General features: G+C 56.7%; 4 protein-coding genes across 48 annotated transcripts in view; 3 read left to right on the top strand and 1 right to left on the bottom strand.

The window, feature by feature from the left end:
* Positions 1 to 14,808, bottom strand: part of LOC126069572 (heat shock transcription factor, X-linked member 3-like) — a 187,885-nt gene that overhangs the window by 74,811 nt on the left and 98,266 nt on the right. For 17 of the 33 annotated variants that reach the window (XR_007515944.1, XR_007515966.1, XR_007515956.1 and 14 more), the window contains exon 1: positions 162 to 371. The exons of 11 other annotated variants lie outside the window; for them this stretch is intronic. Coding sequence is in view for 2 of the 22 variants with exons in the window: in XM_049873065.1 (XP_049729022.1) it covers positions 8,095 to 8,697; positions 9,122 to 9,604 (1,086 nt within the window). In the remaining 20 variants the exon portion in view is untranslated. Of the gene's footprint in view, positions 1 to 161; positions 372 to 994; positions 1,086 to 1,828; positions 1,918 to 8,008; positions 8,698 to 9,121; positions 9,859 to 13,159; positions 14,414 to 14,808 lie in introns of those variants that run through there. 5 more of the 33 variants (XR_007515951.1, XR_007515973.1, XM_049873065.1 and 2 more) reach the window with 4 other exon arrangements.
* LOC126069575 (protein EOLA1-like) overlaps positions 1,460 to 14,808 on the top strand; it is a 117,963-nt gene continuing 104,614 nt past the window's right edge. For 2 of the 10 annotated variants that reach the window (XM_049873092.1, XM_049873094.1), the window contains exon 1: positions 1,460 to 1,546. The gene's annotated coding sequence lies outside the window, so the exon portion shown is untranslated. Of the gene's footprint in view, positions 1,547 to 1,736; positions 1,869 to 2,717; positions 2,769 to 2,811; positions 2,895 to 14,808 lie in introns of those variants that run through there. The other 8 variants (XM_049873085.1, XM_049873089.1, XM_049873081.1 and 5 more) reach the window with 6 other exon arrangements.
* Positions 1,786 to 8,288, top strand: LOC126069578 (protein EOLA1-like). Of its 2 annotated transcripts, XM_049873105.1 has the most exons (4): positions 1,786 to 1,824; positions 2,718 to 2,768; positions 5,541 to 5,827; positions 6,625 to 8,288. In XM_049873105.1, exons 3-4 carry the CDS (start codon positions 5,575 to 5,577, stop codon positions 6,846 to 6,848), a joined length of 477 nt encoding a protein of 158 aa, XP_049729062.1. In that variant the 5' UTR covers positions 1,786 to 1,824; positions 2,718 to 2,768; positions 5,541 to 5,574; the 3' UTR covers positions 6,849 to 8,288. The 2 variants fall into 2 exon arrangements, with proteins under 2 accessions (XP_049729062.1, XP_049729064.1); XM_049873107.1 differs by lacking the exons at positions 1,786 to 1,824; positions 2,718 to 2,768 and adding an exon at positions 2,812 to 2,894.
* Positions 1,786 to 14,808, top strand: part of LOC126069576 (protein EOLA1-like) — a 65,847-nt gene continuing 52,824 nt past the window's right edge. The window contains exons 1-2 of one of the 3 annotated variants that reach the window (XM_049873100.1): positions 1,786 to 1,824; positions 2,718 to 2,768. The gene's annotated coding sequence lies outside the window, so the exon portion shown is untranslated. Of the gene's footprint in view, positions 1,825 to 2,717; positions 2,769 to 2,811; positions 2,895 to 14,808 lie in introns of those variants that run through there. The other 2 variants (XM_049873102.1, XM_049873104.1) reach the window with 2 other exon arrangements.

Raw genomic sequence — 14,808 nt, 5'->3', positions numbered from 1 at the left:
GCCCCACTCGTCCAGCACCCCTGCCCCACAGAAACATCACAACTCCTCCTCCTCCTCATGGCCGCGCTGCCTGGTGGCTCCCTTATTCACGTCCTACAGCCCCGCCCGGAAGGAACGTTAGGGCTCAACCGCAACAGTCGCGCCCCGCCCCTCCCGCATACCTGCCGCACAGCTCCGTCCTGCTCCTGCCTCAGCCCCGCGGCTACCTCAGAGCTCCTCTCCTCACAGCCACGCCCTGCTTCTCCTGCAGCCCCGCGCCACTGCTCTTAGAGTCCCGACCCAAACAGCCGACCCAATGCTCCCGCAACCCTCCGCACAGATATTCCGCCGCACAGATATTCTGCCCCACAGATCCTCTCCACCACAGCCCCTTCCCGCCTTGGCTTTATTCAGCCCCGCCCCTCGCCTTAAACCTTCCGCAACTCCACCCCACAGCCTGTCACAAGCACCGCCCGAAGCCCCACCTCCGCACAGCCTGCCACTCTCCGCCCCAGCCCCGCCCCACAGCTCCATCCGACTCCGCCTCTCGCATTTCCGCCTAGGTCGGCCCCCAGCCCAGCCCCGTAACCCCACTTCCTGTGACCTCGCCCCGCAGAGCGTAGGAACGCCTCCTCCCTGCAGCCCCGCCCCTCAGCTCAACATCCACTAACACCTCCCCACAGCACCGCCCTAGTCCTCCATCTTACTCTATTTGCATTTCTGCCTGTCTAGGTGCACCGCCTACCCCAGAGAAGCCCCGCCCCCGTTCCCTCGTAACCCCGCCCCCTTCTCTCCTAACCCCGCCCCCAGCTGATCCGAGAGCCACACAACGAAGTTAATCTACCAATAGCCACGCCCCACTCTGCTCGGAGCCACGCCCAAGAATTCTTCCTCCGCGGCCACGCCCCCATGGCTCAGGCCCCGCCCACTGCTCCCGCAGTCCCGCCCATCCTTCACTCCAAAGCTCCGCAGTGCCCTACACATAGCTCCGGCTCCCCAAAAACCCGCGCTCCACCTGGGCCCCTTCGCCTCCACACACTCCACGAAGCTAGATCCACATCTCAGGCCCTGCTCCTCCTCTCTCAGCTCCGTCCAGACTCCGCCCCGATATCCCCGCAGTCCCGCCCCGTCGTCTTCCCCACAAGGGGTCCCCAAGACTCCGAGCCTTCTCCTCCCAGAACTACACCCTTCCGCATCCCCATACCCGCCCAACAGCTCATTATCCCCACAGCCCCGCCCCCTAATGCCGGAGCCACGCCCCTCCGCCACCTTAGCCCCTCCCCACCCCTCAGCCCCGCCCCTCCGCCAACTCAGCCCCGCCCCTCCACCTCCCCAGTCCCGCCCCTCCACTTCCCAAGCCGCGCCCCCAACGCCTTCGCCACGCCCCTTTTCGTCTTCGCCACGCCCCCAGCTCCGTGTACTCCTCCCCAACTCCTTCCGACCGCCCTCCTCTGGCCCACCCACGCCAGCCTCGGCCTCAGCAGCGCTTCCTGACCACGCTGACGATACCTTCCAGGGAGACTGAGCGTGTGTGCGTGTGTGCGTGCTTTCGTCATTACGTGACCGCGTAAGTGCGTGCGTGGCTTCCGGTTGGCCCTTGTCCCCTGGAAGGCGGGGCGTCAGTGGTGCCTTAACTCGGTCTCTCTCCACGATCTGTCCCCTGAGGCCGCGAAGCGCGGGCCCGCGCGGGCGCCCTTGACCCTGGGGACCAAATACTGTGGGCGCCGTTCTTCCTGGCGCGGGACCTCCCCCCGTCCCCCTCGCAAGCCTGGGACCTGAAGGCCTGAGACCCGCCCCCCAGTGACAGCCCTGGACCCTGCTGTCAGCTCCACCCTCCGCGGGATGGTACCTGGGGGCCGAGGGGTGGAAACACTTGCCGGGCAGCCGAGGTCCTGCTTCCTGTCCCTGTGACAGTGGGGGTCACGGGTCATTTCTCTCGTCTCTTCCGGGTAGGGGGGGCCCACTCAGAGGAAAGGATGTCTGTGCTGCTGACTATGCCTCCAGGGTACGCTCCCCCAGCCAGGAGGAGGGACCATGCCCTGAGGGAGGTGGAGGCTGTGTTTCCCATCAGCCTGACCGCCTGGCCCCAGCCTTCAGACTTCTTCTAACCTCCACCCCTGCCGACACCTTTCTGCCCCCGCCCCCGTCACCGTCATCTAGTGCTGCTTCGAGAGAAATACCACGAGCGGATGGCCTTAACAAACAGAAATTTATTCTCTCACAGCCTAGGAGGTTAGAAACACCAGCTCCAGGGGAAGGCTTTCTCTGGAGGAAGGTCCTTGTCCTCAGTCTTCCCCTGGACTAGGAGTTTCTCTGAGGGGGAACCCCAGGTCCAAAGGACGCCCTCTGCTCCCGGCGCTGCTTTCTTTGTGGTATGAGGTCCCCCATGTTTCCCTGATGCATTCTCTCTTTTGCCTCTTGTAAGGTAAAACGTGATGCAGGCCACACCCTAGGCAAACACCCTTTACATTGGGTCAGGGATGTGACATCTATCCCGCCCTAATCCTCTTTAACATAGCCTAATCTTACTTCATTAACCAGGGGTGCAGATTAGGATTTACAACACAGGAAAATTACATCAATCACAAAATGGGGGACAACCACACAATACTGGCGGTCATAGCATAACCCAGTTGACACATATTTTGGGGGGAAACAATTCAATCCATGACACCACCCTTCCCCAACATTGCTGCCTTGTACTGTGGCTGTTTCTCATCATCCTTGTCCTTCTACAGGTGAAGGAGCTGAAACACGTGCAGGAACATCGCTCCTCAGCCACAAAACAGGTACTCTGTGCGCACAAGGCAGGAGGGGACTGGATCCCATCCGTTCTCTCGGGCGTTGTCCTTGGGATCCTGTGCAGTTGGTGACAAGGGTCCGTCAGCCAAGGAACCAGGCGACCTTCAGGCTAGGTATAGGCCCTGATACAAGAAATAGCAACGGCCTTCCACGTGGGAGCAGCCGACCGCCCTCGCAAATAACCCAAATCCAGTGAAAACCATGGCAGGGGAACCTTGTCTTAGTCATCTAGTGCTGCCGTGACAGGAGTACCAGAAGTACGTCGCTTTCACATAGAGAAATTTATTTTTTCATAGTCTAGTAGGTTACAAGTCCAAATTCAGGGCATCAGCTCCACGGGAAGGCTCTCTCTGTCAGCTCTGGAGATGGGCCCTTGTCATCAGTCCTCCCCTGTTCGAGGAGCTTCTCAGGCGCAGGGACCCCAGGTCCAAAGGACACGCTCTGCTCACAGTGCTGCTTTCTTGGTGGTATGAGGTCCCCAACTCTCTGTTGCTTCCCGTTCCTTTTTATCTCTTGGGAGATGAAAAGTGGTGGAAGCCACACCCCTGGGTCACTGCCTCTACCTTGGATCAGGGAAGTGACCGGAGTGAGGGTGATGTTAACATTGCACCCTAATCCTCTTAACATAAAATTACAATCACAAAATGGAGGACAACCACACAATGCTTGGAGTCATGGCCTAACCAAGTTGACACACACATTTTTGGGGGGACACAATTCACTCCATAACATTCCACCCTTTGCCCCCCCCCCCGAAATCACATCCTTGCAACATGCAAAACATATTCTTCCCGTCATATCATAGCAGAAGCCTTAATTCCAAATCCAAAAATTCTTCTTCACCTGTGAAATCTAAAACACAAGTTATCTGCTTCCAAGGGTACAATGGCAAAACAGACACAAGTTAGACATTTCCATTACAAATGGGAGGAACTGGCAGGAGAAGAAGGCATTAACAGGCAGCAAGCAAGTCAGCAGAAAACATTACATTAGCTCTCAAAGCTTGGAAAATAATCCACTGTTCTCTGAGACAATTTTATACAATACCCCTGCCCTCCAGACTCTAAGTACTAGCCACACTCTCCGAATTCTGAGTGGAGGCCCCTCGGCCCTGGGCTTTTAACTCTGCCTTCTAGGCCCACTGGGACGGCAACTCTATTCCCTTGGGTTTAGGTGCACAATTCCTGTAGTCCATCTGAGTGGCGACTCCACCCTTAGAAACACCAGTGGCCATGGCTCCACCCTTTGAAACCCCCCAAGGTCACGGCCATACCTTTTGAGACTGAGGCAGCTCAGCTACTTGTGTTCCCTGTCTCTTTAGCTTCTGTTTTCTCGTTTCTCGGCCTCTTGGCTCCTTGGGCCTCAAATGCCTGCATCTACCCTCCTGGGGCAAGTATTCCAAAGCTCTGTAGCTCCAGCAAGGTTGGCAAAGTCAAGCAGAAGGTTGGTGCTCAGGGTTGTCCAAGGAAGCTGAGCCCAGTGTAGAGGGAGGAAGGGCTGTGGAGGGCGTCTTAGAGACAGGCCTCAGGAGCGAGCAGAGGAAGAGGTCTTCTGAAGGAGACTGAGGCCAGGGTGGAAGAAGGAGGCGGTAGGGCAGTTGGTGTCACAGGAGCCCCGAGGAGGACAGTCTCCAGAGGGGGACAAGAGTCGGGCGAGCGAGTGTCAGGTCCTGCCAGTGCCCACGCACCAACTGAGCACCATCCCTGGAGGAGTCCCCGGCTCCTCACAGCCATCCCTGAGGCGGGGACCCATGGCACAAGAGGTGTGCACCTGAGGGAGCCAAGGACCAGAGAGATGGAGAACCCAGGCCGTGTGGGACGCTCTGGGGGTATCCCAGCCGCCTAACTCCAGGAGAGGTCACCGTCTCAGGGTGTCATAACTGCCTCCCCAGGAGAGCGGAAGGGCGGGCTGCTCAGGGAGTCCTGCTGGAGAGATCCCATCAGACGACACAGAAAGTCTCCAGGGGAGGCTGCGTGAAGTCGGGTCCCTGTGACCAGGGGCACCTCGTTTCCTGCTTCAGGGAGGGAGTGAAGGTAGCTCGGACCCTGTGGGCTCCTGTGGGGCTTTAAACTCCATTCTCTGTGGTCACGCAGCCTCTGGGCCCAGAGGTAGAAGACATATGCTTGTTAATGCCAGTCTTTCCTGCTCTGGATGGCTTGTCCCTGATGGCGTTGGGGTCCCTACAGCTCAGGGTGGGGCAGGGCCGGCTGCTGCCAGGGGACAGAAATGGTGGGGGAAAGAACTGAGGGAATGTTGCTTCAAGGGGTCAGGAGGAGAACCCCACGGGGTTTTGTGAGGTGGGGGTGGCAGGGTGTCCCAGGGCCAAGGGTGAATGTTGAGCAGCCCAGGGGAGGAGCCAGGCAGGTGGGGCCTGCAGTGCCCCCTGGGTAATGGGGCGGGAGGGAGCCCTGCAGCATCCCCACAAGTGCATGAGAGAGGGCTGAGGGCTGGAGTCCCCCTTCCCCCCCAGGCCCAGGCCTTCCTGTGTACCCTCAGGTGACCTCTGGGCTGCACCCACTGCACGCTGTCCTGGCTTTAACTCAGATGAGCACCAGTCACTGGATCCACACGCTCCCATGTGTCCCACCATGGTGGGGACGCAGTGTCCCAGTGTGCATAGGGAAGGAGCAAAGGCTTTCTCCTCCCCAGTCAAAGACAGTGCAGTTTCGGGGCACGCCGGGGCCGTCAGGCCCACAGGCTGTGGCTTAGAGGCCTGGTGGGTGACTCTGGTCCACGCACGGTGCGTCCTCTGTCCCTAGCCACACTAAGAGGAGGAGCAGAAAGCTCGCGGAGATGAAGTTCGCCTGCCTCTCCTTCCGGCAGCCCTATGCCGGCTTGGTCTTGAATCGAGTCAAGACCCTGGAGACGCGCTGGCGTCCCCTGCTGAGCGGCCACTGCAACCGGACCCTGGCCATACACATCGCCCACAGGGACTGGGAAGACGACACCTGGCGGGAGCTGCTGCTGAACAGGCTGGGAATGACGCCGGCCCAGGTCCAGGCCCTGATCCAGGAGGGGGAGCGATTCGGCCGAGGGGTGATTGCAGGCAAGTGACACCAGGCCCAGCTGCTGGAGGCTCCACCTTCTCTTTACTGCTGAGTGGGGTCCTGAGGGGCTGGGAGCAGCTACATGCAGAGGGCAGGGGCAGGCAGCGTGCACTGGGTCGGGGGCTGACCCGGGGGCCAGCTGGGGCCTTGTCTGCGACGGTCGGTGCCCTCGGGTCAGCCCTTGCCCTGCTCGGGGCCACAGCTCCCCACGGTGATCTGAGAGGCTAGGACAGGTCCGTTTCCACAGGTGTTGTCATGTGTGCGCATGTTTGTGTGTGCGTGTCCCTGGCAGAGACCACTGGAAGCATTATGGCTCTTAGGGCAGGTTGGATCCCCCAGCGTCCGACTGCCGGCCTAGGGTCCCAGGCCCGCTCCACCCCCAGCCAGCAGCATCTTGGGCAAATCGCCTCACTTCGCGGGGGCTGAAGTTGTCCACACTGTCAGCACCTGAGAGATGGTGGCCTGTGGAGGCATCGGCTTTCCTGTGAGTCCCCAGCGACCAGGGCCCCTGCCGACTGCTGCCCTGAGAATCTGGCCAGGCCCCGCACAGTCCTTGTGGGATCCTTGAGGACAGGCCCTCATCCTCCCAGCTTCGAGCCCTCCCTCGGCCTTCCCTGGCACACACTGAGCAGCATCTGGCATGTCCAGACGCTCCCTAAGGGGGGCTCAGGTCGCCGAGTTCCTTGGGGTGCTGTCATCTCAGTCCTCAGTGATTGTCACTTTGAATGAGTTTGTCGCACATGCAGGCTCGGACCTGGAAGGCAGAAACAGTCGTGTTTCTCTTGTCCGTGTGCAGGGCTCGTTGACTTGGGAGAAACCGTGCAGTTCCCCAAAGACCTAGCTCCGGAGGAGGCTGTACAGCTGGAAACCCGAGCCCTGCTCACCGATTTGAAGGACAAGTACCTGACGGCGCTCTCTAACCCACGCTGGCTGCTGCAGCCCGTACCCGGGAAAGGAGGCAAGGATGTCTTCCAGGTGGACATCCCAGAGCATCTGATCCCCTCGGGGCAGGAGGGGTGATGAGGCAGGACCCCCGAGAGGGACAGGACCGAGGAGCAAGCCTAATGCCTTCACCACTGTGACTCGGATACTTGAACCTCTTGAAATCCCAGTCGCCTCTGCACCAGAGAGCAGGCCCTGCTCTGTGCTTTCCTGTGACTGACTGCCGCGCTCAGATGGGTGGTGGGGAGGGTGGGGCTCTCCAGGGGAGGTGTCTCTTTGTGCTCCTGGACAATGTCTCAAGGACTTTGTCCTCTACCAGGAAACGTCTGGGCAGGGCCACTATTTGGGTACACTGATGTCTGCATCATGCAAATAAATACATGGAGAAGACTGTTTAGCATCTGGGGGCCCCCTTGTCCCCCTCCTCTCTCTTCCCTCTGGTGAAACTGGAAGACTGTGGAGCAGCATCCGGGGGAGCTCGTGAAAGGCTGGGGTGGGGCCTGAATGTCACCTGCGCCTGGGCAGCCGTTGTGACCTCCTCCCCAATGAAGAGAACGTCTGAACTGACGCAGCGGCTACGTCCTCTGCCATCTCCCCGTGCTCGGTTGGACAGTGGATTTGCTTAGTGAAGCACACACAGCACACACGTTTGCACAGCTCCTTCCCGTCCCTAGAGACGATCCCAAACAGCGCTCCTAGAGCTTGCCTTTGCACAGTGAGAAGTCTGTAGTGGGATTTGTTTTACCATTTCCGAGCACACTTTCTAGCGGTCATTGTCTATGAGGGTGAGAGGCTGTTTGCTCCTAGCCTTGGCTGGAACAACCCAGCTCTCCTGAGCCACAATGACGTGCTAGTGTGACCCTTGGCAGATGGGGTGGCCCTGGTTTCAGGGGCCCTCTTTGGAGCTAGGGACACTCAGCTGCAGGCCAGAAACTCAGGGGACCCATGATCCAAAGACTGCCACTTCCAGGACATCAATGGTGTCAGCTGACACCCTTGTGAGGCAGCAGCAAGTCTGGCTTGTCACCTGCTCAGCAGGCGGAGCTCAGTGACCGGAGCTTCAAACTGGCCCTCCCCACTCCCTGCAGAACCCTGTGCTAAGTGTGAAGATGCTGCCGCTGGAAAGGAAACGGTCAGCAGCGGGGTCCAGGGCCCAGCTGGAGATGACTGTCAGCCTCCTGCTTCCACCGATGAGACGCCTTTAGTGTGGAGGGCTAGAGACAACACAGACTGGCAGTTCTCATTAGATCATTTATTTACCCTTAGGAAAGCCGAAAATAGGTTCCTGGTTAGAAAATGGCTCTCCTGACCAGGGCCTGGGGGCCTACGGTGCCTGCTCATCCCTGAACTGTTCGCAGATGGAACAGTGGTAGTCCGAGGGGCTGTCCCCCTGGGGGTCGGAGGGTTCCTCGGGAGCCATGACCGACAGGCCTGCCAGCAGGATGGAGTAGCAGGCATTGTACAGGGTCATGACTGAGGACGGATCAGAGTAGCCCCCAGGCTCGGTGAGCGGCTCCCCCTCCCCCACCATCCCGGCGCTGACCTGGGGCTCGAACATGTCACGGTGAGAGGTGCTCTCCCAGCTGGGCACGCTGCACTGGGCGAGGGGAGGCTGCTCCATGGAGGCCTCGGCCACACTGCTCACCGACGAGATACTAGAGGACCTGACGGACGGGGTGGGGCTGGGCCCCAGGACGTCGGGAGGGTTCTTCGGGGACGCCCCCTTGCTTTCCTTAATGGCGTTCTTCTGCTGGATTCGAGCCGAGTGTCTGGTCGCTGCCAGCTTCTTCCTCTTGGGAGGCGGGGCCGCGGGGGCAGGCAGGGTGGGCGCCTTGGCTGGCTGAGCGCTGCCCTCGGCTTGGCGTCGTCTCTTGATGTTTTGGAGGAGCAGAGGCTGGTCCCTCTTAAAGTTGCAGTTGCGGTAGACCTGAAACACAAGGGACGTGTCGGGCATCCTGGGGCCCCAGAGTCATCCCCACCCCCTGCCCCGAAATCCTGGTCTCCTTGTGCTCTGCAGAATATGTGTTTTCTAAAATGGCTGTGTAGTTTTCCCATACCCTAAATCAGGGGCTCTCTAAAGGGAAATACATTCACAGATGGACCCGTGACTGTGTGATCCCACAGGACCTGGCCTCTTGGAGTTGGTGGTAGCACTACAGGGCACCTCTAAGGGAGCTGCAGTTTAACGTCAACACCTATAGGTTCAAAGCGGACATTCTGGACTCTCAGTAAATAATGTCTCGTGTGAAAAACCTCATCCTGGAACATAAACCCTTTCGGTCTGTCCCCCACCCCGGCATACTACAAAGATGGTCGAGGACCAATATGGGACACAGGTGCTTCTACTTTACCATCACTTTCGTCTTCCCCAGAGCCTTGCTGGGGCGGATTTTGATGAAGCCGTGGAGGTTAAGCTGTCGATTGAAAGCCTTCAAGCTGTCCGTTTCAAAAATTCTCTCTGCACCTCTGCGGCGAAGGACTTCCCTCTGGAAGAGGTCCTTCTCGATGATCACCGTGTTCCCGCTGTCGCTCCAGCGCACGGACTTGAACGCGTCGTTCTCCACGATCATCCACAGCTTCCTTGGGAAGGCGAGCTGGAGAGCGTCACTCTCTTCTACCCGGACAGCTGCGCCTGGTGTTGGGCCCTCTGGTTCCAGCTTGTCCGGGGAGCCTGCGTCTTCGCTCGTGTCTCGGCCACCATGCTCGTCCAAAATCTCCCCGGAAGCCAGCTTTGGCTCAGGGACAGGATTCGACGGGACCCCTCCTTCTGGCTTGTCACCAACAGATGGGGCCAGGTTGACTTTGTATCTCTTTCTACAACCCTGAGCCGCCATGGAACTAAGCTAGCATCAGGAGCACTTCGTACCCAAGACCGTACCACTGTCGGATCCAGTCACCAATGCCTTTGGTCAGACCGGGGATGCCCAGTAAATAGTGCCCACACTGTTCTAGAGTCTCCGTGGTGAGGTAACTGGCTGCTGAGGTCATTGTCCTGTGATGTCACAAAGCAGGCTCATGGGCACTCAGGGACAGGCAGCCCTGGCCAAGTGGGGGAGGGGCCGGGTGGCAGGGACCAATTTCTTCTTTTCTGAAAGTGTAGAAAGACTGAGTTCAAGTTCCCAGAAAAGCCCCCCACCTACTGACAGGCACATTGTTTTCGTGGGGCCAGACCCTAGATGAGTAAAGAAAGCACGAACCCATCTCCACCCCACCTTCAAAACAGGGGAGGCTGAGAAGGCCAGCCCTTGGTTAGTCCTAGCTTGGCACCTCCAAGTATACCTGGGTTGCAGGGTTCCCTGGTGTCTCTGTAGCTCCCAGAAGATGGCAGTTGCTAGCGGCTAGTTGGCCTATTCTCCACCACGTGCCCTGTACCCCTCTTTCCTGTTGTGGGTTCCCCCTTCCAGCTGCCCTTGCCAGTTGGCTGGCACCACTCAGGAAAAAGTCCTGTTTTACTGCCACTCTGTCAAAATGTCCCCATGCAGCACCAGCCTGAGCGCAGCGGGTTGCTCCCAAAGCACCGTAGGCTCCATGACTGGATACCCACAGTGTGTGTTGTACTTGGAGTCTCCCGTTGAGTCGCCTCAGCTCCAAGACTCGTCCCACTGCAGATGGCAGCAGGTTGTCTGATCATTACCATTTCTTCCCCAAGGATACTGTTCCTGTGGCCCAAGGCCCACCCATTTAAGGAGTACCTGTGTCTGACTGCCCCTTCCACATCCCCTGCCCCAAACACTTCCTCTCAGTGGCCGCCTTGGCTCTGTCTCTAAAGCTGCAGCCCCTTCCTTCAGGAGGAGTTGTGACTGGGCTTTCCGCCCACATTTCTCCCCTCCCACGTCCACTCTGGGTCTCCTTTGGGACTTCCTCTTTCAGTGACCTGATTTGAGTTTGAGTGTGTGATGCGCCACGTCCACTCTGGGTCTCCTTTGGGACTTCCTCTTTCAGTGACCTGATTTGAGGTTCAGTGTACTCTGCGCCAACTTGCCAGCCCCGTCCTCCCTACCCCGGGAGCTCGTCCACCCCTCTCCGAGTCCTTCTCCGCCATTCCCATGATTGCAGGGTGCACGTGCAATGATCTTGTTTGCTGTGTGTCAGATGCTTTTCACAACGTCTACTGTACACAAACTCAGACCCACGGGCATTCCTACATGCTTACCTAAAACCAACCAAACCACTCCTGTTGCCTTCAAGTCCATTCTGACTCATAGCTACCCTACAGGACAGAGTAGAACTGCCCCATAGAGTTTTCAAGGAGCGACTGGTGGATTTGAACTGCCATCCTTTTGATTAGCAGCCCTATCACTTAACCACTACGCCAACGGGGTTTCCACATTCTTAGCTAGACGGGACTAAGGGAAGCCAATGTGAAAATCCCCACCAATGTGTATATGAGCCTAGGGGAAACACCGAATGAGAGTGCGGGTACAAAACCCAAGGGCAAATCCTCATAGGCCCCAGGTGACATGGTTCTGCAGTGTGTTTGGTGATACATGCTCCCTGGCCTTTGTGGACAATTTGTTCTCAATATTCACTTTCTAGGGAGGGAGTGCGGCTGCAAGGCCCCGGAGTGAAGGGCCCCTGGTTCCTATCCCCGCTCTGCAGTGAGTATTACTCGCTCCTACTTAGTTTCTAAAAGAGGGTACCAAGAGGGCTTGGAGAGAGAATCTCTCAAGGTACATTTCACTGCCAAGGCCTCTCAGCCTTCACCATGCCTCCACTCCACAACCCAGGATGGCCCGCGAGAGGCTTCTTGGCTCGTGTCTCGGCCACCATGCTCATCCAAAATCTCTCTGGAAGCCAACTTTGGATCAGGACAGGATTCGACGGGACCTCTCCTTCTGGCTTGTCATCAACAGACGGGGCCAGGTGGACTTTGTATCTCTTTCTGGTACCCTGAGTAGCCATGGAACTAGGCTAGCATCAGGAGCACTTTGCATTTGTACCCAAGACCGTACCACCATCGGGTCAAGTCACCACTGCCTTGGGGATATGTGCTCTGAGGCTAAGAATTTAAGTGGGGAAGACTGGAGGCATTCTCGAAGGAGGTGCCTAGAATCTTCAGTTAAACAGCCAGCTTCCGTCAGTTACGGACCACAGGGCTTTTTCTTAAGCAAGCTTTTCTTAAGGACAGAAGGGAAAGTTTCATGTGGCCTAGGCAGTCCGTGAACTCTACAGAAGACCTACGTGGAGGGATTTGGCCATCGGTGGCACGGAAGGTCATTGGTGGGGAGGAAGACAACTTGGGAAACCACAGTTGATGGCCTTCAGTAAAGCACAAGTTTTGGCTTTGACTTGGACACACTGTGTCCTATGGCTTCTGCCAGACCATTGTTCCCTGACATTCCTCGTCGTTCTAACTGTCACAGGATGTCTGTCCACTGGGAGGAAGAGTCTGTTATGGATTGAATTGTGTCCCCCTAAAATATGTGTGGTAATCCCTAACCCCTATACTTGTGGTTAGAGCCCTGGTGGTGCAGTGGTTAAGAGCTCAGCTCCTAAGCAAAAGGTATGGCAGTTCAAATCCACCAGCTGCTCCGTAGAAACTTTATGAGGCAGTTCCACTTGGTCCTGTGGGGTCGCTATCAGTGGGGATCCACTGGATAGCAACGAGTATACCTGTAGTTATAATCCCATTTGGGATCTCTTTGTCAGTCGCTACAAACCACCAGCTGACGTTCCATCTGAGCTCCCATCCCATGAAAAGGCAGAGGCACCATGGTGGGCCACACAGCAATCAGGGAGAGACTTTGCTTAAATATGAGGAATCCTTGGCTGCTGATGAGCCCTGGCCATGCAGAAGAATCCCTGAAATCCGATCCCTGTGGGGGGCCATCTTGGAACACCCCCCCAACACTCTGCTGAGTCTCATGAGCTGCAGCAAAGGTGACATGGTCTCACCTAGGCAACTGCGCAGACTTGATGCCGTCCCTATTTTCCTCCTGTCCCCTTAGGCTGTACCTGGAAGCCAACTAGTGCTAACGGGTTGTTCCCAACATACCCCTGCAACTGCAGATGCTTCTCTGAGACTGGCTGAGCCCACACTGAGTTTCCTGGACCACCTGTACAACAAGCTCCACACGGTGCATGTCAAAAATGAGCAACTGCTTCAATGAACAGCTGAGGGACCTGGAATACTGAGCTGAACTTCTTACACACCACGCAGGCACAGCGACACCACCCATTCACCCTGTCCCCCCAAACAAGGACAGCTTTGCCGGAGTTCAGTGTCAGGGGAGGAGCTGTTTATAGGGTTCAGTTGTAGCCCAAACAGTCCACCTAGCCGTGGCCTCCTTTGAAACTCCTCCTGGCCTCTCCTGGGTGAGAACATCAACCCTCCTCTCTCCTTCCTTTAAAAAACGCTACCTTTCTTTTCAGGCTGAAGGGTCTCCTACCTGTAAGAACTGGTTTCTCCCCTCCTCTGCTCCACGACTATACCAGCAGTGCTTACAGAAACCACTCTCAGAATGAAAAGCATGGGATTCAGGCTAAAGCGTTCTTGTCACCGCAGACCAAAATCTGCAGACTTGGAGCTACCCATGATACCGTTCTTCACGTTTCGTCTCTGACCACCTTCTGTAGGGTTCCAGTTTCAAACAGTGCTTTGTGATTTTTGGCAAGCCAGCGGTCCCTGGAGGTTGCAACAGCGCAGACCGTTTCTCGCTTGTGGTGGCTGTCCTGGTAGTAGCAGCTGCTCCATCCGAGGAGAACCTCAAGTGGGTGAATGGCCGTGTCCATCTCCAGTACAAGCTTGTAAAAAAATACTTTAACAGAGTAGACTGTTCAGAGTAGGACTGCACATAATATGTCACAATGCTAAAATATATGTATAAATACTATACAGCCATGGAGTCACTGCATGAGAAAGGGCTTGCCAAGGAGGCTTTAAGGAAAACCTGCCGTGGTCCTGCCCCAAGAGCAAGGCCTTCGCGGGTAGGGTGCTGGGAGCGAGGCCTGCAAGGCATACAACCAGTGGGCAACAGGGACACGTGGAGAGCTCCTACTGTCTATGCGCGGCAGGAGAAGTCTGGGCCACACGTCCTGGCAGATGTGCTTTCAAAACGCTGTGATCCTATTTAGCATTTTACCCAAGAGACACGAAGACCCCCTTCCTGGGCCTCAGCGTCCACCCCCAAGGGCAATGAGCTAGCTCCTCAGGCCCATGTGGAAGTCAGTTTCTCCTGCTCTCCAGGGCACACTCTCCATCAAGCATGCTTACCCTGACACCCTCCACACCACTTTGTCCAGGCCCCTCCTCCTCTGTGGCACGTGGTGGGGAGTCACAGATAGGCTTTGAATGCAAACAAGGCAGGAAATGACAGTCCCCAGGGTCCCAGCTCCAGTTCCAGCCCTGGGTGGAGGGTGCACACAGAGGCAGAGGGGAGATGAGGAGTGTGTTTCCGATCCACCGACGTCCTCCCCGGAAAGAAGGGCCTTTAATCTGGCATTTCGATATTTAGCTTGGGAGAAGGGAGCACATACTTTCCAGGGCTCTGTGTAACAACTACCCTGGCCTTCTTTCGAAACATAGGAGCAATTTTAGGAGGTTATCTTTGTGATGAAGGTCATATGAGATGTTTCCGTATTCTCTTAAAAATGGGAAAATTTCAAGCAGAAACTGACAGAAATCTTCCGAATACCGAACCACCCTGAAAAATAAGAAAACACTTTTTCAAAAACTTGGTTCAAGTGAGTTTCACATAAATTTTCTTTCCCGACCGTGAAGTTGCACTGCTGTGCGGTAATGCTTTATTCTGATGCCCCAGAAACAAAGACTGAACCCAGACTGAAAACCTGGAACTTGACCAGGCCCTCCAGGTGACCCTGAGGGTACACACAGCTGAGAACCTCGGCTCTAAACCAAAAAACCAAACCGAAGCCGTTGCTGTTGAGTCTATTCTGACTCATAGCGACCCTACGGGACAGAGTGGAACTGCCCCATGGGGTTTCCGAGGAGCAACTGATGGATTCGAACCCTCAACCCGTTGGTTCAGCAGCCAAGCTGTTAACCAGGGCTCTAGCGAGGCCCAGATACCTGTGGGAA

The sequence above is a fragment of the Elephas maximus genome, chromosome X (assembly GCF_024166365.1).
Source record: "Elephas maximus indicus isolate mEleMax1 chromosome X, mEleMax1 primary haplotype, whole genome shotgun sequence".
NCBI lineage: Eukaryota > Metazoa > Chordata > Mammalia > Proboscidea > Elephantidae > Elephas > Elephas maximus.
Note: the sequence above shows the minus strand (reverse complement) of the source record. Positions and strands in the feature narration are given on the sequence as shown.

Bases quoted from the DNA above. Each gene is read 5' to 3' on its own strand.
- LOC126069578 (XM_049873105.1), top strand. From the start codon at position 5,575: ATGAAGTTCGCCTGCCTCTCCTTCCGGCAGCCCTATGCCGGCTTGGTC. The intron at 5,828-6,624 runs GCAAGTGACACC...GTCCGTGTGCAG, and splicing joins CGGCCGAGGGGTGATTGCAG to GGCTCGTTGACTTGGGAGAA.